At 32.7% G+C, this 27,959-nt stretch overlaps 1 protein-coding gene across 3 annotated transcripts; it reads right to left on the reverse strand.

Moving 5' to 3' along the window:
* Window positions 1-1,098: 1,098 nt before the first annotated feature.
* LOC132738027 (uncharacterized) lies at window positions 1,099-27,687 on the reverse strand. Of its 3 annotated transcripts, XM_060725445.1 has the most exons (7): window positions 27,582-27,687; window positions 20,858-20,896; window positions 15,499-16,226; window positions 14,982-15,117; window positions 4,503-4,686; window positions 2,358-2,437; window positions 1,099-1,546 (listed from the first exon to the last, which is right to left on the reverse strand). In XM_060725445.1, exons 3-6 carry the CDS (start codon window positions 16,196-16,198, stop codon window positions 2,372-2,374), a joined length of 1,086 nt encoding a protein of 361 aa, XP_060581428.1. In that variant the 5' UTR covers window positions 16,199-16,226; window positions 20,858-20,896; window positions 27,582-27,687; the 3' UTR covers window positions 1,099-1,546; window positions 2,358-2,371. The 3 variants fall into 3 exon arrangements, with proteins under 3 accessions (XP_060581428.1, XP_060581429.1, XP_060581430.1); XM_060725446.1 differs by lacking the exons at window positions 20,858-20,896; window positions 27,582-27,687 and adding an exon at window positions 18,108-18,252; XM_060725447.1 differs by lacking the exons at window positions 20,858-20,896; window positions 27,582-27,687 and adding an exon at window positions 17,513-17,690.
* Window positions 27,688-27,959: the final 272 nt, after the last annotated feature.

A 27,959-nucleotide genomic window follows, 5' to 3' on the forward strand; every position in this document is an offset into this window, starting at 1 on the left:
GCCTGGTCAGAAGGCTCATATTTTCAGGCTGGTCTGACTCTATACTGATGCTAGAGGCAAGTCATTATCTCTTATATAGCACACTAATGATGAAAATGACTAGATAAGCTTTTAGAATGCTACATAAAAAAAGTATTATAGTGAAGTGAAAAATATGCAACACTTGCATATTGCCATCAAACATCTTCAATAAAGCCTTAATTAATTGAGACACTACTTCCCGAATAAATTAAACTGCATGAAAAAATCAAATTCTGCACAGTATAAGCTAGCAATTCTTGTAGTTAATTAATAATTACAAAGAGGGACATATGACTATAAGTGCATCATTCAAAGTCAGGATCAAACCAGTTCTATGCATAGGCAATTGACTTCCTCCTTTACAAGAATACCGTTGATACCAATGGACACTCTGTAACACATAAAAGACATTGAAACAAACTGTCAAACTATGTAGAAAAGTGGAAAAATCAATTTCTAACCTATGGCATCTTGACCTTTATCCTTGTCAACTTCAAACCTTACCAAGTGTAAAACTTCAAACCTTACCAAGTATACATGTCTTGTGCATAGTAACTACAAACTAATTATCTAAGAAAACTGATCAATAATTGATGGTGCACTGGGAAAAGGTAAGTCAATGTGATACTAGGTCAAAAAGAAGATCTGGGGGAAAAAAAGAACTACTATGCTACAAAGAATTTTTTTTTCACTTTAGGAAATCCTTGCATTAAGTTGTGTATAGAAATTAAATGCCTGAGAATAATTGGTTCACATATGAATATATGCATAGAAATGAAATATATTGTATGATATTACAATAAGTATGGACTAATTGTTGGTAGCAAACATCAATTGAAAATCTCAAGAGAATTCAAATCAATGACAGACAAATAAGCAGATCAATGGAATGTACCAATAAACATTTCTTTAACCCTTTCCACCCTAAATATCTTACAATGGACTTGTCCATTTCTCAATCTGGACAAAACCATTCATCATTTTTAGGGAAAAATTTCAAAATATGTTTTAACTGAATAACAAACAGTGCAGACCATGATCAGATGATACCAATGTGCTGTTAGTGGACTATGTCTGATCTTGGCCTGCACTGGTCAGGTGGATATATTCAGTAGACTTAGGGTTAATACTGAAATAAGATCAATGCCAGCAATACATAGCATATCGTTCGATATAAGAAATGAGAAATCTGATGTAATAAATTATGTAGAAGTACCCTAAGTAAAACATTCTCGTACTATGAACTTTCTTCAAGTTGTCCAATGTTTGTGTACTGTGGTCCACTTGTGTATTGAGTGATGTTATACCACTCTACCCTGGCTACATTTTAACGGTTTTTCCACTATAGCACTTTATGACAACTAGCCACTGTTGTTTCAATATATAAACCATATAGCACTTGATGATTCAAAACCTTCCTCATCTTCTGTCAAATCCTATCTCCTTACCCTCCAATCAATTCTCTATTACCCTCACATTTTTTAATTAAATGCCTACAAGTCACTGGCAGACGAAATTAATTGCACTGAAAAGAGAAAATATAACTCATTTATGATTTACTTTTACAGGTATTTCACTCTTACACATCTGAATTAATGAAATGGACTAGGGGTGTCAGGTTTAGCAGGTACAGTCGGTTTTAGCACACAAAAAAAATGGTTAGAAAATTCAGTAACTGGTAACCGAAATAAGTATTTGACAAAGAGGCAAAAAAGTTTGAAATTGATTCTAAATATCACCCAAGTTATTTATAACAAGATAAAACACTTGTTTGTATTTCAGTTGTACTCAACAATTTATTTTTCATATCTGATTGAGTATGGTATGACCATAACGGAAAAAACATATTTAACCATGTATTGTAACCATTTTGAGTACATGTACAACAAAATATGAACAAACTGACATATCTTTTCAAAATGAAACAAAGTTAATGTTGAAAATCAAAGGATTTTATTAGAACAGTACGTTTAACGTTGAACACGTTTATTAATTTGCTGTTTAAACAATAAGCATTTTTCTTACAGTGACACCCCTAAAATGGACTTGACCAGTCTTGAATTTGGAACAGTTCATTGTTAATTATAGGGATTTCTACATCAAAATACTAATTATAGACTGCACAAACTTCATTTATAGTCAAAAATGATTAAAATTTTATAATAGTACATGTTAACTGATGTAGTTTCTAAAAATAACTTTTCAATACACTTGAAAAGGCATAAAAAGTGAAACTTTAAATTAACTAAATTTATTATTCATAGTAATGAAATGTATTTCATATGAAATAGTAACTCCATATTTAAATCACTAACGTTTTTTTTTAAAGAACTTACCTTGAATGACTGCACTATGCAGATGAAGACAGTAATGATATTGCAGCTGAGCTTAAGTCCTCGTCTAGATTTTCAGCATCCTGAAACAACGATAAAAGATCTTCTAATAGAAATAGCTCATTTGAGCCGCGTCATGACAAAACCAACATAATGGGTTTGCGATCAGCATGGATCCAGACCAGCCTGATCAGGATCCGTGCTGTTCGCTATCAGTTTCTCTACTTGTTATAGGGTTTGTAAGCGAACAGCATGGATCCTGATCAGACTGCGCGGATGCGCAGGCTGGTCTGGATCCATGCTGGTCGCAAACCCATTATGTTGGTTTTGTCGTGACACGGCTCATTTAAATATTGACTTATTTACATTTTATATTTACTAGTTTCAATTGTTGCTTTAAATCAAGAAGTGTTAAATATTAAAGCCAGTGGGCCTTTTTATTGCCCACCAGAGGGAAGACTGCCTTTACTTTTCAAGGTTTTATCTATAAGTACAACACAACTATTCTTTAAATGATTTAATTTCTTAAACTCAAGTTACGGGAATGAATCAGTTTTTAAAATCACATAACAAAGTTTGGGCATTAGTTCCCCCAAAAACTAAATGTCCTAGTTCACCGCAGAAAAGAGGAAATTTTACTGGGGATGCTTGACAAGCTAACAAAAATTACGCTCATTTTCTGGTTTAAAATTAATTTTGCAAGGATAGGAAAAAATTTGGGGCAGATTCCCCCACTTTTGTTTTTTATGTAAAAATTTAAAAAGTGGTTTACACCAACCAAAACCCAAATTTCCCATGAAAAAATTTCCCCAAAATTGCTATATTGGTTTTAATGGTTTAAAAAGCCTTTGCCTTAAATTTATTTATCCAAAACCCAAAGGAGACACAAATGGGGCATGAAAAAAGCGTTTTTTGCACCCTGTTATGAAAAAATGTTGACATATAAAGTTTCAGGAGTGGGTTTAAAAGACACTTATATAACAGACAAAAAACATTTTCTCCAGTTCAAACACAAAGTTACAATAAGCCGATTTCATCTTTATTTGTTACTCGTTAACAGTGACTTAACACTTAACTTGCTAGAACTAAAATTGATCAGCCTTTGCTACCAGTATAGAACCAGGCCAGCCTGCTCATCCATGCAGCCTGACCAGGCTGTATACTGTTGGTAGCTCAATTTTGCCTTTTGAAAATACCTTAAGCTTTGAATGGACTGTTCTACATTCAAAGTTAGGCAAGTCCATTCAGCAGGTTAAGGGTTAATAAATTTTTTTACCATACCAGTCATATATTATCAGCTACTTATCTACTAGATGTTTCTGGGGTTTTTTTATATTTTTTTAACTATTTAACATTTACCAAAACTAACCTGTCCTAATACCACAATACATGTACCAGAGCAAACATATGTACTAATACAAGAACAAGCTAATGTACATATATGTACATCTACAAAAAAAACCCCAAACTATTATGACATTTTCCAGATATAACTTATTCTTAACAAACCTGTCTTAAAAAGTATAAAAAGAAAGTTCTGGAAGCAATTTTAATTTCAATTATACTACAAGTGCGATCAGTGATCACATGTGTCGCCTCATGATGGCCAATTTCATGTTGGGACAAGTTTTGTGACAGACGGACAGACAGTGCACAACTAGACTTGGTACTGATCATTCCTGTAAAGTTTGGATAAAATTGCACCAGTAGTTTATGAGGAGTAGTCCGGACAAGCTTTTGTGTATCTGGCAATACACAGAAAAAAACACCTTTTTATCAAAGGGCCATAACTCGGCCAAAAATCATTCAACCGGAAAACCCGTGCAATATGCGCAAGGACTTGAGCTACAGATCAATCCTGTAAAGTTTCATTGAATTTGCATTAGTGGTATAAGAGAAGTAGTCCGGACAAACTTTAAAAATAAAAATTATTAAAGGGCCATAACTCTGACAAAAATCATTGAACCAGAAAATGCTGACAATATGCACAACTAGACTTGATACTGATCATTCCTGTAAAGTTTGGATGAAATTGCACCAGTAGTTTATGAGGAGTAGTCCGGACAAGTTTTGTGACGGACGGAGAAGTGATCCCTATATGTCGCCACTACTCCGTAGAGGCGTCACAAAAACCACAGTTTGTCATACCTGAATCACTTCATTCAACTGACTAAGTTTCATCTTTAAAGTTTGCAGCTCGTCAATAATTTGTGAAAATAATTCTGCGTCTATGACAACCACATCTCTGCCATTTATCGTCATGGTCGTCACTTCCGGTTGACTGACAGCCGATGATAAGTCGTAACTTTCTTCCGACCCATTCAGAGACAATCTAAATCATAGAAATTCCGGGTCAATGAATAACATTACATTATATTTCTTTGTACAAAATACATTATTAAAATACTTTTTTGTCCAAAAAATTGTACATCACATAATTCAGGGAAAAATGAACTATTTGTAAAACTAAATAGGGGGATTAAAAAACCCTTAATTCATGGGAGCAGAAAAAACTGCAAAGGGGAGGGGGGAGCCCCCCGTGTCATAATTTGCCCCCGGGACAAAATTCGACTTCTGAGTAAAAAACCAGGGAACAACCCTTAACTAATCTGGTAGTTTTCCCAAAAATTGGGAAAAAACCATTTTTTCTCCAAAGGGAATGAACCTGTACCAGGGGAAAAGGGGTACATGTTAGTCCCTTTGGGGAAATGGGGAAGATTTAAACCAAAATAAGGATGGAGCCTAAATCCTTTTATTTTTTTGTAAAATTTGTACTGTCAAACCTTAAGGGAAAGGCCACAAAAAAAACAGACTGCCCAAAAAGGGAAAATTTTGTTTCCCTTTGACAAAATAAAACAAACAAAAATAAAATTTTTTTTCCAAAAGAAAAAACGATTTTTGTTTAAAGAATGCAAAAATTGTCACAAAAACCCCTAAATTTAAATCCCCGACTGTAAATACAACTTACTTAAAATTACAAATAACTACAATTAAATCTAATTGGAGTAATTACCCATTACTGCACTAAGTTGATGATATGGGATAATAAAAAATAATTTGTCCTTGCAAAGTGGACTACGAGGGATGTCTGGAAAGTTCATATACTTCTTCATTTTTTATTGTATAACAATACATACGTTGTACAAATTTTGTCAGCAAAAATATACATACCTAGCAAACACATTTTTCATAAATAACCGAACTGCCACTTACATTTGTATTTTTACAGTATTTACATACAACATATATACATTGTCATGGAGCACTTTGACAACGTCAACAGCGTCAAATTAATAACATGCTATCGTCATGTAATCAAAGTGATTCGTTGATCATGTTGCCATGGTGATTGGCGATTTGCCCTTATTTTTTTATCATGTTTTTTAATTTAGAAATATATAGCAGATAAATACTTTAGCAAAATATTCAATCATAATGTTGATATGACTGCTCATAATAATTTTATAGCTTTGTCTACAAACTTTCTGGACAGCCCTCATAATATAAAATTAATGAACATTTTAAAATGAAAACTGTAACAAATCAGGTTGTCTGTAATGCAAAAGTATGTCTCTATGGGAGACTATGATTGTAGGTTTAAATTTGATTCATATAAACAATAATAAGTCCTACATGTATTTCTCAATCTGTAAACTGAAACACCTACACCCACACCATTTTTTATGAGGAAAGTAAGGGATGCCATGGAAAAAGAAAACCAAAATATTGTCCTAGGTACATGTACATGTGTTATACATGTATCTGAAAGGTACAATTGGTTTCAGAAGTCCAAACAATGTCTTTGGTCAAGTTTCATAAAGAGATAATATTGTTTTCTTGTAATACAATCCTTCAACATTTTACATCTATATGAACAATATTCAAACATGACCTGTTTTCTTTTTATAAATGTTTGCATTATACTAAGGTCCATAACCCAATGTCCTGCTAAATTTATGTTGTTGACTTTAGACATATCCTGTTTTGTACTTTGTGTTTTTATTTCTATTTTATTTCTATTTATTTTTTTTTTTATCATTTTATTATTTATTTCTTTTTCCAGGTGTGTGTAGGGGAGGGGAGTTTCCTGGTGTTATGTCGCACCAACACAGTATATGTCATATGGAAACTTTCTAGCTTTACTGGTTGTGGAAGACCATATGTGCCCTTCCCCCATTCCGTGCATTATTTCAGGCATGAACAGGCACCTGAGTAGAACCACCAATGTTCTGAACCCACAGCAGTATGGGACAAGTTGTTTTAAAACAAGGACCTCAATCACTGGGAAACGAACACCTCCACTTTGTGTATACAATAAGTTTGAAATAAGTGAAGAACAAAAGAAACAGTATAACCACCTACAAAAACAATTATGTTTTTTTTCTGGTAACTAAATTCTTTACCAAATTAATTTCCAAAACTGACTAGTAAAACTTCCATCAGATAACAGTCCCTTATCAATTTAAAGGATATTATAAAGAAAATTTGTTTGCTTGTTTGTTTAGTTGGTTTTATGGTGCACCAACAATATTTACGCCACAACAGCATAGAGGATTTTGACTAACCTCAGGTGTAACAAACTGTAAGCAATACCAGTTGGTCAACACCACCTCACCTGCTGGAGCTAAGAGATACATAGACTCCAGGCCCCGAGGTTATAAACATTTTAAAAATCTCAACTCAGAACTCAGCTCAAAACTCCGAGTTTGAACTCAGTTGAGATTTGAGCTCAAAGTGAGATTATAAAAACTTCTGAGACCGATCTCAGTTGAGCACGAAAATGAGTCGATTTCGTTATTTACATAAGCGGCCCGGAGTACTGGAAGTTTACACTTCGTCTGCTGTAAATATGGAGACAGAAGTTGAATGTGTTCCCAAGGCGGATAAATCAAGGTGGACAGTGGCAGAGGAGTCCACCTTGATAGATCTCGTCCTTGGGAACGAGAATTTATTGTTTGGTGCCCTTGCGGGCCCAAACAAGGAGAGTATCCGGAGATCCCGGCAGAAATGCTGGGATGACATTTGCCAGCAACTGAACAGGTAAAACAAATGCACATTTGTTTAATTAATTATAAAATGTAATTAAAATTGGTTTATTCATGTGTAGTAAATAATAATGTAAAATAATTATAAACGTTCCCGCAGAGATCGTAATTTACAAATGCTTATAGATTCTATATCGGAAAAAATCCCCTAAAGAGCCCCTACAAATGTCATTGTAAATTTTCTTATTTCCCTTGAATAGAAGCAGTGGTAGTTATTCCCCTTTGCAACCTTGACCTCCCTCGTGTTAGTCATCACGATGCTTCAAAATCGTAAGCAGTGCAAATTTATAGACACAATGTGAAAGCAAGTTAAAAAGAAATACAAGACTGAGATAAAAGTTAAAATCAAAGTTGGCTAAGAACTGGTAAAAAGGATGCAGCTGCCCAGTACAGAGGTCTAAACTGGGACTTGCTTGTAACTGTGTAAGGCCTAAGGGCAATGGATAGGGCATTCCAATGGGGAAAAATTGAACAGGAGTGATACTGTGTCCTTGAATATGGTATTAGGTAGTTCAGGTTCTAGTGGGGTGTCAGGTGGTGATGGTCGACCCTCACAAGATTGTGTTGTCTTCAACAGTGTCCTGCTGAACAAATCACATTTAAAAGTTTCCGCATGGTAAATATTTTCCTAATTCAAAGATGTGTCAGAATGGAATAATCAAGTAACAAGATATTGTTGATTCGTTGTTACACTAACAGTAGTACAAATAGCATTTTAGACTTTATAAATTTTGTCAATTATGAAAAATCTTATTCTTATTCTTCAATAATAATAATATTGTCAGTCCTCTCCAGATAGCCTTATGATTATTGGGGGTCAGACCTTAAGGGTGTTGCTACACATCAGGGACCCTACTGTATGCTGGATAAATTAAATGTATATCTCTTAAAAAAAACACAACCTGGAAGTTTTAATTGTGTTTTATACATGTGTGATGTTACTCGAACCAGTGTTGAGGTCAGGTTAAATTGAAGTAAAATTAAGAGAATGGCCAAATGTTTATATCAGATAATTTGTGTGTCAAGTACGTAATCTAAAGCTATTATCCCAGTCCCACTTATTGTAGTTTGGGCTTTTTTGAAATGAAATTTCATAAAAAGATGAAATTTCACCACAGGCGTGTACATTAACATTAATATATATGGAACTTGATGATTATACATTTCTTGTGCGAAGAAAAATACAAGAAAAGTATTTGTAATTTCTATGATGCTGTAATTTCAAATCATTGCAATTATTTTTTTTGTAAATTGTGACTTGAATTATATACACACCCTTGAACTGTTTACAAGTAGATTGGTTGGTTGGGGGGGCGTAATATAATTGGGTTCTTGGTAATTATTTTATTTTATCTTGCAGTTGATTGCTGCACAAAGTATCATAGAAAATTATATGTACTTAAAGAGACTAAAAAAGAGAAGAAAATGTATTGGTTATCCTGTTTAAAACTGACACTTACGTAGTAAGTTCTACAAACATCAAGCTGTCATACTCTAAACATTTTCACGGGTGTGATAAAAAGGTAGTTAATATCTGTATCAAGTGAAACATAACAACCATTAGATCACAGTTTCTTGTGAAAACTGCAAAATTTACTTCTACATGTATACATATATAGGAACAGATATAATATTTATGATAGATATTTTGTTACTTTGTGTAATTTTATATAAATTTTCATTACTCTTGTAAAACAAGTCCAATAGATACACCATTAACTTATGTGATAATGAATATTATAAACAGAGTATTTGAGATTTGTAATTGAGAGCATTTATCTGTAAGGTGCTCCTATACCATGTGATTATGTCATGTGACAACCACTTCATTGGCTAACTAAACAGTAAGATTTCGAAAGTACTTGGAAGGGATTTGAGATTAAGTCCTTTATCTAAAGTGGTAAGGAATAGTTTTTCAAAAGGTGGGTTTTGCTCATCCAAGATGGAGATTATGGAGGGAGGGAGAGCAGGCTGATGGAATGTCATTTAACTTCATGGTGCATAAATATGTTAATTGATCACTTACTATTAAAAAGTCATGCAAACTCCTGAAGCCTTTTTGTTTATATGATTTAGAGACTCCATTGCTGCATAATGCTCAGTGCTCTTAAATTATTCTATTACAAGTATTTAGCATGTAAAAGTGATTATGTTCAAACAATGAACAATTCCATTAAAAAATTATTATTTAATTAATTATCAAGTTACTAAGAATGCAGATTAAAAATAGTGTTGATAAAAGCTATATGCTGCAGTATATTTTTATATATTTTTTCATTTTATTACAGTCAATTTCATAAATTCTAAAAAAGATGTTGCTGGCATCAAAAAGAAATTTTCCAACATAAAAGCAGAGGAGTAAGTATTGACAGTTTTTATTTTTATATATTTCAGTAAATTTTTTTAGCCTTATTTGTATTACCAAATAAATTAATTAAATACTATAAATGATAACACAGTGGATGAAAAATTTAGAAGAAATTTTTTCATCCACTGTGTTATCATTTATAGTATTTATTTAAAGTAACCTTTCCGGTTCACAAAATCTGCCTCGTTCTCAATTGGCCGCCTTATTCTTATGAATGTTCCATCAATACATCCCAGAACATTTGGAAAACCTGAAAGAAATTTTCGAAAATGTAAAGTAAAATATTGTGAGGTGAACAAAGAAGGTAATTTACACATATATTATCCAAGTAAAGTACCAAAAAGAGGTCAAATTAGCCTATATATAAATACCTTTTACTGTGTTAGTAATGCAGTAGAATTATAGTGATTGATACTGCAAAATCAGTCATTAACCGCCCATCAAATGTAAATAATTGATTAAATATTGATTTTTTTTACTTTCCCTGTAATTTTGATACATTTTCTAAAGATTGAATTTCTTTAAATATTTTGGCTCATCTGGAGGCTGCAACTTAAAGTGCATTCATATTGAAATAACTTTTAGCAACTACATCACAATAACACAAATTTTATGTTTGCATGTTATGGCTAGGATCAAATAAAATAATTCAAGGAAACTGCCAAATTATTTATGTCAATAAATACATAACATTGTTACTATAAATGGAGCGCAAGTACACCTTGTGGATTACAGGTGCATTAATTTATATACATATGTCCCTTTTAAAGATCAGCCTGGTTGTTATAATATTGTGTGTGCCTACTTGTAAATAATCAAGTAGTTTTAGGCTGAAAAACTAACCAAATGAGGTTTACAATATATTGGTCAATTTAAACCAAAGACTTGAAAGAGCTACAAAATCTTAAGTAATATTTTATCAATGTAAAAAATATGACAAATCTAGTATAAATTTTTACGATTTTATTCACGTTTAATTTAATTTCATGTGTTAACTATGTCTGTTTATTATCCAGTTTATTGTTAATAATTGAAATAAAAACACTCATTTGATTAATTTAGGTATAGGTAGGCGGTTGAATATTTTCTCCCATAATGTGCCCCAATTTTTTGGTGTGATGTCATTGTGATGTCATTTTCAGAACATGTCCAATAAAAAAGCTTGTCTATTTTTGGCGACGTTGGAAAAACCAATAATTACCTGCAACATCAGCGAAACCAATTTTTCACTAGGAGAGCATCTGGACCAGTCGGAAACTTTAATGAAAGCTATCTGCTAAAGCACACAAAAGACGAGTCGTTTGCCTCACTATGCGCCCGACTGTCGACCTTGACAATCCAACAGAATCACCTATAAGCAAGTGCATGCTCCCAGTTGCTAAATAACGTAGTGTTACCAGCAACTGGAGCAACGGTGGCACAGGAAAATTCCGTTTGGTTCTTCTGCATAACGACGGCAACAATGACAAGAATGTAAACAATCGTATCGGGGTGAAAACGATATCTACGAAACACCTCGTCTTCAGAAAGATCTTCCAAGGGATTAGAACGATCTTTAAATACCCTTGGAACAACACGATTAGAATGATTGCTAAGCATATTCAGTCTACGGACGCGGAGATGGGCCGCCATATTTGTTTTGATCTCAATCTGAGCTCAGACTCTGAGGAAGGGTTTTATTAATCTCACACTCTGAGCTCAACTTGAGACTGAACTCAAACTCATTTTTTTTATAATCTCAACTTTCCTGAGTTTGATCTCAAAGGTGAGCACGGAGCTCGTTTCTGAGCTGGGAGACCGATCTCAAATGTTTATAACCTCGGGGCCTGGAATTCAAAACCCATTTAGTCACCTCTTGCGATCACGCTGGGATAAACAGTGGCTGCAATTCTGATGCCACAACCCTTAAAGGTGTTACCCCTCAGCCACAAGGGGAAAGAAATGTTGTAATTTGGTCCCTATGTGCTGACTGGCTTGACTGTAAACTGGTGGTAAAGGCATTGCAGTGTGGCTTTCAAGCATTTAAAGGCTTCAAGAAAAACAGTTCTAATGCAAGCAAATACAAGAAATCTAGCACATAAATTAATTATAAAATTATTTCTCAGTTAATGATTAATCATAGAAATATACAAATTGATCATATCAATCAGTTACAATTACAGGAATTTATTTAAATTTAATTTTTTTTTTAATATTTCTTTTATTCTATTTATTACAATTTAATTTTTAATCTAATTCATAAAGGTATGATGAATATTTTTTACATTACTTCTTTTCATTATCTATATAATTTTTATATAATTATATACTTCCAAATAAATACACTGAGGAAAAGCAAAAGAAAGTTTGTAACTCCTAGTATATGAGATGAAAAGAAGCAGAGAGTTTAAGCAACAGAAAATTCATTTTTTCATATACAGTAGAAACTCTTTAATCCCCTTCTAAACTCAATATAATGTACAAACAGATTTAAAAATTTACCAATAACTGATTGTTTCTTAACCTTCAATGTCCTGGATGTGCCAAAAGTGATTATCCTTTTCCACAAGTATCAAGCAGTCTGAGTAGAACCACCACTGTTTCCATTTATATAAGAAAGCTGTAACTTATAATGCTTTCTCCCTTAAAGGATTCAAAGACGCTTGCATGGCTCTAACCTTCAGCAGTGAGAGGCAAGTGGTTTGAAGTCAACAACCTTGAATCCACATGGCCACCCATGCCCATAACTTATATATCAAAATCCCTTAACTTTCATATTATGGACTGTTCCAAATTCAAAACAGGAAAAAAAAATTACACAAATTCTTCAATTTTTTATTTTTTTTTATTAGGGGGGAGGGGGGTCCAGGCACCTGAGTAGAACCACTATAAGCTGTAAGCTAGCAGGATAGCTTACCTCAAAAAAGAATACAAAGTCTCTGATTCAAACTAACAGAGGTGACAGGCAAGTAGTCAACAATCATAACCACTGGGTCATGGACGTCTCTAACACAAATTCAGCAGGCTATGGGTTTAAAAATAGAATTTAAACTGATCAATGATTGGCACTAATTTAAACAGTGACAGAATTTTGGATTTATTTTCAAACTTAACCAATTATGAAAGGTGCTTTAAATTAATTGCATAAAATTTAGTTTGTTGGTTGTTCATGTTTTTCAGCTTCTAACTTTTATAGTGATATGGTTAAATAAATAAAGAATAATTGTTTCCAAACAATAGGTCAATTTGTAAATCAATTTCTCAATTATTCATACAAAGTGTTGCGAACTTAATATAATATGTGTTTGAAAAATGAATATTTAAGTGTGTATTTTTAAATCCATAATAAAACCAGAAAAATTAAAAAGTATATCAAATGCAGCAAAATTGAACTTAAAAATGACAGAAAAAAACATTGAGGAAAGCAATACCTGTGAAGACTGTATTAAAGCAATGTAAAAGAGCACTAACTCATGCATCCCACAGTGCAAACAAGCAGTAATTTTCATGCAAACCACAAAAGTTTCATGTGCATTTTTATCTTAAGCAAACAAAATTTTACATGTGATTAACTGAACCCGGCATTCTGTCTAAGTTTCATTTAAATTAAGCAATCTTTTAAATCATTATTTTTGTATCTTGATAATCTATCTACATGTACATGGTGGACAAGTCACTAGCAGGACTGCACTTGATCAAAGTTAAGCATTCTGACACAAAGAATATAATGACAGATGTATTTTAAGTCAAAACAGTTATGTGCCTCCAATCTCACTTGTCAGTTATCTGCCCTTGAATCAGAATAATTACCTTATTTGAGGTCATTCAAGGGCATATAACTTATATATATGTCTAAAAAAATCTTGTTTTTTACTTCTGGGTTATGTTTTTCTTTTTATTGTTGATCACCATGCAATTCTTCAGTTTGAATAAAGGGACTTAAAAATATGCTATTTTTTAAGAAAAAAGGCAAAGGTTTAGAAGAGGAAAAAGCCAATCCACTTTAATTTGTTGTTAAAATTTTCACATTGACTCAAGACAAAAGTATTTTTAGCTACATGAAAATAAGAGAGAAAAAAGATTGTTTAATTTCATTTTGAATTATCTGCCCTTGAATTAAGCAAAAAAGTCCAATTCAGGGGCACATAACTCAAAAACAAAAATGGAGACACTCAAAATTATTTTTGCTTAAAATGTTTCTGTTATCATGTTCTAACCAAATGCCAAGTTTAAAGAAATTCTGTTGAACAGATTTAATTTTGCCTTCATGTCTATAATTATGAAAACTTCCGAAAACATCTTATAAAGTTAGTTAATTTTTGTAGTATCGCTTAAAGAACACTTAGTGCTCAGAAATGTTAGTAAAATGCAAATCCTGCACATAAAGTGGTTGATTTAAATAATAAAATCTCTAGCACTAATATAATAAGAAATAACTATTAAATAAACAAAATAAAACAATTTATGGGAAACAAAATTAATATAAATAATAAAACAAATTTTAAAAGAATACAGTAGTTGTAATTTATGTTTCACTATTTTATTTACAAAAATTCAGAATTTATTGTAATATATTATTATAGAATTCAATCAAAATTATAAACTGAATCATATGCAAAGTAAACAAAATTTACAGAAATCAATGATTATTTTCAGCCTCTGGGAACTTTTGGTGTCATATATCTGGTGTCATATCACTGGTGTCATATTAGGCAGGGAAAATCAGATTGGAATTTCAACCATATGGGAATAAATAAAAGTAATAACTTTGATAATTAAATGTATATTTCTATGAACATTCAATATACATGTATGTACAAGGCAACATTATTTTGAGACTGTATCATTAAATACTGAATAGGTAAGTTCTACTTTAGCAGAAATAAATTGGAAGGTTGTAAAGGGTAGAGGAAAGAACAACATGCATTCTAGAGAAGAGAATGGCCCAAATAATGGCTGAAAATATCCATTGGAGATTAGCATCCAAACAGTGAAAACAAACAATCTGTTACAAAACTCTTGCAAAATCAAATAACAAAGCAAAAGAGGAAAAAATGCATAACAAAGTTAAAACACTTTCAAAATGATACAAAAAACAAAAGACGGAAAAAGCTATTAAAATGTTAAAAACTCTTGCAAAAGAATAATAAAAAAAAAGACGGAAAATGCAATTACAATGTTAAAAGTTATATATAGCAGGGAACAACAAAACTCTTACCTAGGCATACATCTTACCTTTGTTCAGTTGCCAATCCAAATGAATTATGAGATATTGCTTGACGGATTTTATCCAAATCCGTCGTCGAATCGTTTGTTTTGTTCGACTCACTAAGCTTGTCTATAGATGCTATTGACTCTCTATTTTCTCCTTCTAATCCAGAAAAATCAAATTGAAATTGAAATGTATCAGAACAGAAATCTATGCGGTTTTTCATACTTTCACCAAGGCGTTTTGAAAAATCATAACTACTCCCTAAAGCAAAATCAATTGAATCAAAAGCAGCTAAAGGCGCATTTAATAAGCTTATATCATCACCTAAAATAGAAGAGCACACACTTTTCGTTCTACCCAAATTGATAGAGATGGTTTCTAACCCATCTAAGCTGTCTGCCGATTTCCAGGATAAACCCTTTTTCTGTCTCGACTTACAGTTATTTTTTTTCAAACTAGATTTTAAAATTAAGCTTTCTGAACTTTTGTTAACATGGAAAGGCCTTGAACTTTCTGAAAATAAATGACCTTGACACTCACCATGGCCACTACAGGTGTTGGAATGGTCTGTTAAATTTCTGTGTCCATGAGAATCTGAATATGATTTGGAATTAGAACATTTACAAGATGTTTTATTTACAATTACTTCTTGTTCAGTGTGAGTACCACTGCATTCAACAGTGTCAGTTTCATTGTCTAAGGAATTCAAATGATTTTCGAAACTTTCTGAATATTCATCTTTTGCATCTTTATCATGTTCAGTGTTTTCACAACCTTTACAAGTTTCTACAACAATCCCGCTGTCCGATGTTGAGACTTTCCCACCTCTGGAATCTAAATGTTTCAAAATTTCGCCACAAGATTTTTGAGCATTTTCTATAATAATTGGACCGTTTTCTACTTGGGCGTGTTGATCATCTATCACAATCAGATCATTCTGTTTTATAATGTCACAACCAGTCAGGTTTTCTATATTTTTATTTGCATCTCTAGTCAAATGATCCAGACTGGTCTGCTGACTTTTATTTATACAATTTGCTGAGTCATTCACAATCACATGACTATCCTCTGTATAGACTGTGTCACTGAGATCTTTTTGTATTGGAATGTCTATAACCAGTCTACTATTTTTAAATGATCCGGAATGGCCATTTTTCTGAGAACCCTTCTTCCTTTCCTGTGGTCTTCTTTCTTCATCTGGGTTAACATCATGACCAGACTTTGAGTAGCAAGCACCCATTGTTTCTGCACTATTCCTCTAAAATCATCTGAAATAATTCAAAATAAAATCACAAATTAAATCAAATTAAATAAAACAAAAATACTTTTTGATCTTCTTGCTCTCCTGAATTAGAAATTTTCAGTAAAAAAAGAAGAAGAAAATTTATATATAGGTATGCTAGTATAATTGCATGACCTTCTTGATACACAAAAAAAAAAATAACTTCATTAACCATACAAACAAATGTCAAATCAACAACATATGAGTCAGAGAGGTCAATAACGATAAACAAACATGCAAAGCTAACAACCAACTGTTTTATAACATACAATTTCTTAGATTACATAATCATATTGCTTAAACCATATCAATATGGTTAGAAATAAATATGTTCTATATATGTGACATCATGCATTTGTTCGTGACTATGGTATAAAGTAATTTAACATGGTAACATCATATGTTGACATGAATTTTACAAGTACAATGTACATGAACTGTATATCTTAATTATACACAAAGATTTTTTTTAAGGGGATAAACTACTTCAGGTGAAAATTTATAGTTAAAACAAACTTGAAAGAATACAAAGTTTTTATTTTAACATCTGTTAAAACAACATTTTGTTACATTTCCTGATTTTATTCTGCATTGTGGTATATTCCAATCTCAAGGGCATAATACTTCATATTGGTTTCAAAATTCTCAATTTAGAAGTTCTACACTCCTGCTTAAAAATCCTATTAACAGTTGTGTATAATGTACTCTTTTATAACCAAGAAGAGTTACAGCCCTTGAAAAAAATATTTTAGCTTGAACATTGATAACCTATCAATTTGATACCAGTCTCCCAGGTTATAAAGGAAATTGTTAATCTGAAACTTAGTTCAAAGGTTTCTGATTGGCCAGAAACCAGCACATGATATACACTGACCAATGAAACTCCAGAGATTTGACAGAGTTCACAAAAATGTGTACTAACCTCATGGCCTGATGAAAAATATAATATTATAGTATAAATATATAACAATGTATGAAGACTGATTAAGTAATATGAGATACAGTAATTTTCTCATACACACAGAGACAGTACAGTGTTACAGGCTTACATTACTGATATCATCAATACAAAATAAACATCGCCCACCTTTTAACTAAACACTTTTACAATGTACAATCAATTTTGACACTTGAACCATCACCATGCTACCAATATATGAAAAATGTTTAAAGAAGCTACTAGTTGTTATGAAATGACACAATTAGATATGATACATTACTTTCAAGAAAAACATTGCAGATCAACTTCTAGAAATACATGTATAAGCTTACCCTTAAAATGCTTGTGGCAAATTGTTATGTTTTTGTCACTGCCGAAAGTGTTGTCACTGGCCTGAGCTTGCACATCTGTGAAGTCTGACCAGGTTCTCTAACAATTAATTTTACTTGCTGAATTTCATTAATTCAGTAAAGAAAGTCCTTCTACTAAAAGCCAAACTGTTCCAAATTTCAAAGAATGACAAATCCATTATACAGTAGTCAACATTGTATGGATACAATTATATCACACAAAAAAACCCCTAAAACCAAAGACATCAATATAATTTTTAGTCATACTACTAACCAAATACTTTTCCTCCACATATCCAAATGATTCAACTCCCCATACTTCTGCAGCTACATGATGCATACATGTTTGTAGCTCTACCTTTCACAAAGATAATCATCTCCCTTTCAACAAAACTGTTACTCTATCAACAAAACTCACATCCACAAAGAAAAATAAATACCCCTTATCACTGTGTTAATATTATGATAAAGCATAAAACAACATCTTTATGTAGAAGTAAAAAAAAAAATCCCGAGACTTAAACAATATTTAAAATAAGATTGATAAAACCATAAACAAAGAAGAGTTTGTATATACCTTGGTTAGAGGTTATCCAAACAGTAACTCCCTTCACCTGACTACAACATGAAAATCTATACCATGGAGAAAATCTGAGATATCAATCAATCTGTACTCATTAATGATATAAACTTGTATTTTCCTCCGATAAACCCTGTATTTTCATAAGTTAACATCTGCACAAGTTAAAGTCAGTATATTGACTATGTATCTTATGGTGCATAATCTTATATTGACATCTTTCAAACAAGGCATGCAATATAATGCTGAACCATGATCTCCTCATTTTAAAGTGGATTGGTCTACAAAGAGCACATTTTCCGAAACTGTTTCAAATATTAATAAGAACAACAGAAATGTATCATAATGAATAGTAATATAAAATATTTCTTGAAAAAAGATCTCCATAGAGTTCTAAGTGATGTAGTATGAATGTTTATTTGATTAAAAAAATATATATTTTGTTCTAGAACAATTCATTATCTGCTAGTGCATTGTATATATTAATATCAGATCATATACCTCACACTTACCAACAATATTCATGAACAATCATTTTCCTGGTTTGTTGTCATGTATGAGTCAATACTATCACCATAATTACAATTTATTTACAATATTACATGCATGTACTTTTCATTATAGACCAATTCACTTTAAAATATTGATATTTTTCATCCCAAGAGTACAAGTATTATCCAACTTACAAAATTCTAACCTGAAATTAAAAGTCAGTATTGTAACCTGTGTAAAAATTAAAGGTTACCTACTGAATTGATGTAATGAAGTTGTCCTGTTTTAATGTATAACTATTCCTTACAAAATGCAAAATGTTGTCATATAATGTGCTGCAGTAATTTTTAAAGCAGGCACTGAAATGTTACACTCAAGTCAAACTGATTTTTACCAGCAGTGATATTAGTTAAAACACATTTATTTAAGGTTTGATGTGACAAGTTCTGGCACGTCCGATATTAATCACTTTCGTTCTTTCTGCAATTACCAGTACTTCTTAGTCATATGAACCCAACATAAAGTTAATTGTGACCTGGAATAGGCCTCGAACCCAATGATACCCGCCTGAAAGCAAACAGGTCACCATCCCCGTAGGTAGGGTTCACCAACACTATAAAAGTTAAAGGTAGTCTTACTGTTATGCTTTCCCGCCAACAAATTTCTAACATCGGTCAATATTGTAAAAAATCGGCCATTTCTGGGACATTATTTTTCACAGTCTTCGGTATTCAATAATTTTTATCCGTTTAGAAATTATAATTTAGTACAAAGCAATAATGGATGAGTGATTGTAAATAATCTAATACCCAAGATTTTGAAAAATTAACGTTCCAGAAATAACCAATTTGCTATGATATTAGCTGATGTTAAATTTTTTTGGCGGGAAAGCATTACAGTAAGACTACCTTAAGGTTACAAGAAACTAGATTATAAGTAAGTTAAAAATTTAACACTAATTCTTTAGTTCAAGCACTTAAAAGTTTGTTAGAACCCCTGACAAGTCTGTTTCCTAGAAGTGTCATTATTATTGAGGAATCATGACCCTTTTTAGTAGGTTCGAACCCACCACCGCTGGGTTGAAAGCCATTTTATACACTAAGCTACCTATCTCATGACATTAACTTAAACATAAGTTGGCCATATGAGACAATGTTTCTGCACTATCTAATGTTTAGAATCATTCTACATAAAAATGTCAATGTTTTTGGTCAATATCAAACAATTAACAATGCATGCATTATATTTCCAGGACATTAAATATGTGATTGATTTAAATATCTCTACCGGCCAGTGTTCTTATAAATAATTGTCAACTTTTTTACGTGAATCATCGGCTCATGCAGAATAATGGAGGGAAATATGATCAGATAATTATAATCTTACAACTTTAACTGAGCACGTACATCAATAAAGTCATTGATTAATTAAACAATATCCCTATTAATATAGAGGGATCATTTAAAACATATCAGATATTTAACAGTGAGTGGATTATATTAGGTAAAATGTGACATTTCTAATGTGGATAAACATTTTGAAAATTTCAAACATTCTTCAAATAACCTGAATGTCAGGCTACCTTACACTGAAGTTCAAATTTCAGGAAGATCTTCAATTTTTAACAAGGCAGAAATTTTTAATGCCTCCATCCTTTGAATTTTCAACTATTCAAACTGTCCATAAGAAATGAAAAAAGGTATTTCAATGTCAAAATATTTTATCAGTGTCTTAAGTTATAATAAAACAAGGGTCATACAGGAGTATTTTCAGTTCAGTAATGGAAATAATCCAATGGACTTATAGTTCTTGTCAATGAATAAGACCCCGAGTTGTGAAGTCTGAAAATTCAAATAAATATCTTCCTTGCATGTCTACCACTAATTACAAATGATTATATGTAGGAATTTTAAGTTCATTAAAGAGAATTATTCAGTAAAAACCCAAGCTAGAGTTATGTGTCTTGGACAGTGACCTGTAATCCAGTTAACACTGACATTTTCAAGAGAATACAGTAGCTTCATTAGTAAATGTAACTGTAAATGAGATGTGAAGTTGTGCATAAAACCTACAAACAACACAAACATAATGGTACATTTGTATATTAGAAATGAAATATCTATCTATCTTCAAATTAAAAAAGCTAAAAAATGAGCAGAGATCTAACAGTATACTGACAGCATTACATGTTCCCATGACTATTTTTATAATATTGCAGCAAGATAATTAATTTTTAATAATTAAGAAAAACTTACCCGTGTCTGTTCATTAATCCATAGTAACTGTCATCTAATCTGAAATAAACAAAAACAAATAAAACAATTAGTAACATAAACACAAAATCCAGTGTTGCAACAATGTTAAACAAGAGGGACATGGTATCGCTACCACTGTCTTTCCAAAATTGTTCTTAGAACTGTAAGAAAATTGACACAGGACTGTCTTACGCTGTATAAAGTATACAAAGAAAGAGAACCTATTTGCAGACATTCTAATAAATGATAGAAGCGGATAAAAGAGTATACAATCATGTACTGGTATATCAAAAACAAGAGGGCCATGATGGCCCTGGATCGCTCACCTGACACAACCGCATCCAAGCAATGTCTTAAACAAGCATCATGGCCAAGTTTGATGACAACTGAGTCAAACATGTGACCTCTAGTGTGTTATAAAGATTTTTCCATATTTGGGCAATGTGACCTAATTTTTGACCGGACATGACCCATATTCACACTTGACCTAGAAATCATCAAAACAACCTTCCTGACCAATTTCCAGGAAATTTGAATCAAAACTGCAGCCACTAGAGTGTAAACAAGCTTTTTCTATTTTTAGCTCCTGTGACCTAGTTTTTGACCTAACATGACCCATCTTCGAACTTGACCCAGAAATCATCAAAACAACCTTCCTGACAAATTTCCAGAATATTTGACTCAATACTGCAGCCACTAGAGTGTTAACAAGCTTTTTCTATTTTTAACTCCTGTGACCTAGTTTTTGACCGGAAATAACCCATCTTTGTACTTGACCTAGAAATCATCAAAACAACCTTCTTGACAAATTTCCAGAATATTTAGATGAAAACTGCAGCCACTAGAGTGTTAACAAGTTTTTCTATTTTTAGCTCCCGTGACCTAGTTTTTGACCTGAGATGACCCATCTTCAAACTTGACCTAGAAATCATCAAAACAACCTTTCTGACAAATTTCCAGAATGTTTGGATGAAAACTGCAGCCACTAGAGTGTTAACAAGCTTTTTCTATTTTTAGCTCCTGTGACCTAGTTTTTAACCGGAGATGACCCATCTTCAAACTTGACCTAGAAATCATCAAAACAATTTTCCTGTCAAATTTCCAGAATATTTAGCCACTAGAGTGTTAACAAGCTTTTTCTATTTTTAGCTCCTGTGACCTAGTTTTTGACCGGAGATGACCCATCTTCGAACTTGACCTAGATATCATCAAAACAACCTTCCTGACAAATTTCCAGAATATTTGGATGAAAACTGCAGCCACTAGAGTGTTAACAAGCTTTTTCTATTTTTAGCTCCTGTGACCTAGTTTTTGACCGAAGATGACCCATCTTCAAACTTGACCTAGAAATCATCAAAGCAACTTTCCTGACAAATTTCCAGAATATTTGGATGAAAACTGCAGCCACCAGAGTGTTAACAAGCTTTTTCTATTTTTAGCTCCTGTGACCTAGTTTTTGACCGGAGATGACCCATCTTCGAACTATACCTAGATATCATCAAAACAACCTCCCTGACAAATTTCCAGAATATTTGGATAAAAACTGCAGCCACTAGAGTGTTAACAAGCTTTTTCTATTTTTAGCTCCTGTGACCTAGTTTTTGACCAGAGATGACTCATCTTCAAACTTGACCTAGATATTATTAAAAACAACCTTCCTGACAAATTTCCAGAATATTTGGATGAAAACTGCAGCCTCTAGAGTGTTAACAAGCTTTTTCTATTTTTAGCTCCTGTGACCTAGTTTTTGACCCGAGATAACCCATCTTCGAACTCGATCTGTATTTCATTGAGACAAACATTCTGACAAAATTTGATGATGATCCAATCAAAACTGTGACTGCTAGACTGTTAACAACCCAATTGTTAGAGTGTTAACAAGCTTTTTCTATTTTTAGCTCCTGTGACCTAGTTTTTGACCGGAGATGACCCATCTTTGAACTTGACCTAGATATCATCAAAACAACTTTCCTGACAAATTTCCAGAATATTTGGATGAAAACTGCAGCCTCTAGAGTGTTAACAAGCTTTTTCTATTTTTAGCTCCTGTGACCTAGTTTTTGACCCGAGATAACCCATCTTTGAACTCGATCTGTATTTCATTGAGACAAACATTCTGACAAAGTTTGATGATGATCCAATCAAAACTGTGACTGCTAGACTGTTAACAACCCAATTGTTGATGACGAACGACGCACGACGCACAACGCACGACGACAGACGCCGGACATAGCCCCATCACTATACCTCACCATGACCACTTCGTGGTCAGGTGAGCTAAAAAAGTAAATGTATTTTAATTATTTTTCAGAAAAGAAAAAAATATTTAATAAAATGCACAACATGCCATAAAAAAATCTGCTCTAACAAAATATTATTTTTTTAAATGTATACATCAGATGTGACAATTAAATTATAAATTTGTTATAAGGAAGTTTACTTAAACTTTGTTTCATGAATAACTCAAAATAAACAGATACATTATAAACATCCTCAAGTTATTAATTGTTCAACTTTCACAATGAAATCCTTGTGGATTGTGCTACAGAAAATCAACCTGATACTACACATAAATTTGCTTTGCCACAAAAGTTGAAAATATCACAAACCCTGCATAAAGCAATTTAAGCGACACCAAAAAAATCATAACTGAGAACCCTGTGTCACAAAACAACATCATATAAGACTAGTATAAAAGTGGCGTTTCTTCTATATGAAAGCTAAAATAGTATCGTATTTTCCCTCATATAATTTATAAAAAATGTATTTAGTAAATCAAGCTATAAAATAAGCTTTAGACCTGAAGCAAAATTGCACACATATAATTATGAAAACTTGGAAAAAAATGATAGTTATTGGCATAACTTTCATTGCCAAGAAATATGGCAAAATAATAGCTGACATATTTAATAACAGTACATGCAGAAATATGGATATACATTTGTATTAGTGCCCATCAGTTAATACAGCTATTAAACCGCCTCCGTGGTCGAGGGGTTAGAGTCGATAACTTCTAATCCAGTTACCTCTCTGGCGTGGGTTCGATCCCCGGGAGATGCTTTGGTAGTTTAGCGCGGAGGAAGGTAGTCTAGTACTGGTGTAACTCTCCAGGAACGATGGTTAGGAAACTACCCGCCTATATGACTGAAATACTGTTGAGAAAAGGCGAAAAATGAAACAAACAAACAAACAAACAATACAGCTATTATAGAGAAAATACTGCTTTAAATTCCATTTAATCCTAAAAATATATACATGGCTTAGGTAATACTATTACTTAATTGGTTGAAAATAAAAATTTGCTTGGATACTTTTCTTTCCTTTATTCTTCCACTGTGACCACAATACAAATAAAACATGAAACATAAAGCAGGAATGTAAGATCACATGAAGTAAAATAAAATAATTTCAGATAAATTTTAATGTAATTTATCTTACTTTTTATTTCCTTTGTGACTGTTTCACTCTCATTTCCCAAAGTCAATAATGTAAATAGCAAATTAACAAAAAAAATAATTATAAAAAAATCCAGAGTTAAACAAAATTCTGTATTTTCCAAAAGCTACTGATGGATTTGGGTAATGTTACTTAATAAAATTAGAATTAATTTTGATCATTTTCATTTTACTGAAGCATTTCTTACAACATGCAAGGAACATCTCATAGGAAGAATCCCACGAACATAATTCTTTTTATTGTTGTTTCCTTTTTTTTCTTATGTCACTGTTAAGAACTGTTCACTAATATTTGGGAAGAAAATGTATAAGCAGCCGGAATGCTCAGTCAGTAAAGTCATGGAATGATATTCTGAGGGTCTAAGATTTAAGTCTAGCTCAGGCTGCGCAAGTTTTTCACACTCAGACTGTGACATCTGGTGCCCAAAGTGGGACAATGACTGCATACAGGTCAGAGTTAAATTCACATTCCTCAGTAACCCTGAGAAATATGAAGACAAATTTCAAAATAGCAAGGGAAAGGGAGGGGGGGGGGGGGTTATGTTGCAGTCTAAAACTGTTTACAAATACTGTAATGGCATGTGATAGCCATCACACTACAGGAGTTCAGAATTGTCTTTTTAAGCATTAGAAATGATGTTTTTTTGACATCAGTGGACAGTATCAGAGGTTTCAATGTCAACATCTGACAAGGCCCATGGACACTTCTCAAGGAGGACTATTTGTACAACATTCCTGCACTTCAAATTTTGGAGAATTTTTCTGGTTTCACCTTCACGAAGATATTCCAATGGTCATGGGTATATAGATTTATCTGATTTCACAGCAACAGACCTGAATTTGTTGCCCAAATTATCATTTATAATTTAATTAAAAAGTAAAGATTGTGGCAACAGTCAAGTACCAGGTAATTTAACAATGCCCCCCACTGATGATTTCCCCAATAACCATTACCGTACATACGCACTTGTAAGGCTCCCCTTACTTCAGGCTCATGATTTTAGGATTTTTATGAAGACCCTCATATAAGACGCGGTCATATTTTGGCTGTGCAAAATCCGCCGTTAATTTGTCAGTTTTTGACAAAGTGTAAACTCAAATTTTACTTAAACAAAAATAAATTTTAGACACGTCTGCATCACTCTGCTTAAGTAAACATCGTCTAAAAATTTGTCAGTCTAGACAACATCTACGCTACTGTCTATTTATGTAAGAATAGGAATAATTTTATTACGATTTTTGTAACATTTCTAAAATTATTTTTTTATTCATATGGTATGATAGTCCTATAAATATGACGTCGCTTTGAGATATTTTTGCTTCTGGGCAAAGCAACGTCATATCGAAATTGCTCAAAAACCCATAGCATGTTCCGCCAGAAAATCGGGCGGAACGAAAAACAATAAAGACAGCGTGTGTTTACATAATTTTTGACCTATTTATGAACAAAACTAAAAAATAAATACCTTTCGTCAAAGTAATTAAACTGTCACATCCGAAAAATCATGATTAAATCCTCTCCTGTATTTCAATTCCTTTTACAGCCGATAAACAAATGGCGGCCGTAAAGTGCGCGAAATCTGATTGGCTAATTCAAATGCAAGCGTTTAACTGAGTCAGAACAATCTAACGGAATATTTTTTTAACGAAATAATTGCCCATGCACCGTCAGTGTGTTCGAATATATTTTTCCGTTCAAAAATTTGGAAATAATCTGTAAAGCACCTTGCTTAACCAGTATGGCTGATAGACAAAAATAGATTGATGTTTATATTTTATTTTATATTGATAAGTACATCGTTTGAAAGTTTTTGTGTATGATTGAGCATGAAATTGAAAGAAAATATGATAAGCTTTTGAATAAAGCTTGAAAGGCAAGACAATAGACATTTTTTGTTTTTTTTATGATGCTATGCGTTTTTGAGCAATAGCTATTAGACGTCAGGCTTGACCGACAAAAACTATAACAAGCCTGTAACGTCTAATGTATTGGACTAATGGTATGAATGTAACTAATCGTTATCGGGTACGACACTGCAAACCGTGGTAACCACAACTGAGATATTTTTACAAGAGCATGAGAGTGTGATTCCTGTTACGTGAGACTTGAAAGGTATGGACTATTGTGCTTTCCTTAAATTGTATCTTTATAGCGAGCTCGACGAGCTGGCCCAAAGGGCCTGCTCGCAAAGCGAGCTTTACGGTAACGCGAGTACCTGCTAAGTGATGGTTTTGAAAACTTTCGTCCAAAGTACCGAATTGGACACATCGCAACCTTTCGAATTTAAAGATAACGATAAAAACTGAGGAATTCTGACTGAAAACGGATGTGCATGTAGACTGGTCACCCGCGCACGTCTATGGGAATTATAATTGGACAGGGAACCAGAATAACGGAAGCTGTGTATAAAAAATGAAAATCGAAGGCGCCATTTTGTTTGAAATCTGATAAACAAAAACAATTTGTTTGTCGAATTTTGTTGTGAAAACTATCTAGAATGAAAGAAAATGGTCTAACTAAGAAAATGAATCCGAACACCAATATCTTTTATTCAGTCGTTAACGCTGTACAGACGTTTAAAGTATTGTTTACGTGACGTCACAATGTAGCGCCAAACAACGCGTGCAAAACAAACAAATCAAGTACGCTATTTTAATGTCGCAAACGTTTTAAGTTTTACATTTATTTCACTTTAAATAATCTTTATTTCGCTTGAAAAATTATAGAGTGAAATAAAATAAACATAGTTTTATAAACGTTTTCAAAACTCGTTATTCATTTCACGACAGGGGCGGGGCCATATTTAACACGGTATAGATGGATACCAAAAATAAGCTATTTTCGCGAAAATAAGATCGCGGCTACGAAAATGAGATTTATTTTTGAAATAGTGCATTTATCTGTTGAAATAATTATATAACTTATATATTTATGCATTCATTGAATGATTTTACAGCAAATAAATTTCCATCTATACCCTATTTAACACAGTACGTGTGACGTCACACGCACTCGTTACTGCATTTGAAATAAAAATGAGCGATTATTTCATACTATTTCACGTAAAAAGTACATCGAGCTCGCTTTGAGGCTTTGCCTTTTTCATATTAAATAATAAACAGATAAATTTAGAGAAAAAAAAATGACATTAAGTAAGATGGGAGAAATTTGACAAACAAAATCACATTCAAATTGTGGAAACCTAAATTATATAATGAAATTGATAGCTACAAATATAATTCATGAGCACACACGCGAGAATATTTACCTAAATATTTCCTAAAATGAGAATGAGCCAACTGTCAAAATCCGGAAGTAAACCTGTATTACTTGATTCATGACCTTACCGAAAGGATTCTACAATCGAGCAAAATGAAGGCGTCGCAATAAGGTTGAACGCCGCTAAAATGTAAATCACATATTGATGAAAGGAACTCCACGTACTTTAACGGGGACATTCATGACAGAACTATCAACAAAATTTTATTGATATTATGAGTGAACATAACTTGACAGTAGTACATCCAGAACCAACGCGTCAAGGAAATTTACTTGATCTAGCTTTTACAACTAATCCGTCTTTAATAAAATCTTCAACTAATGTACCGGGTATCTCAGACCATGATATGGTTGATTGACTCAGACA

This window comes from Ruditapes philippinarum, unplaced genomic scaffold (genome assembly GCF_026571515.1).
Source record: "Ruditapes philippinarum isolate M1 unplaced genomic scaffold, ASM2657151v2 ctg2994_1_1_1_1, whole genome shotgun sequence".
NCBI lineage: Eukaryota > Metazoa > Mollusca > Bivalvia > Venerida > Veneridae > Ruditapes > Ruditapes philippinarum.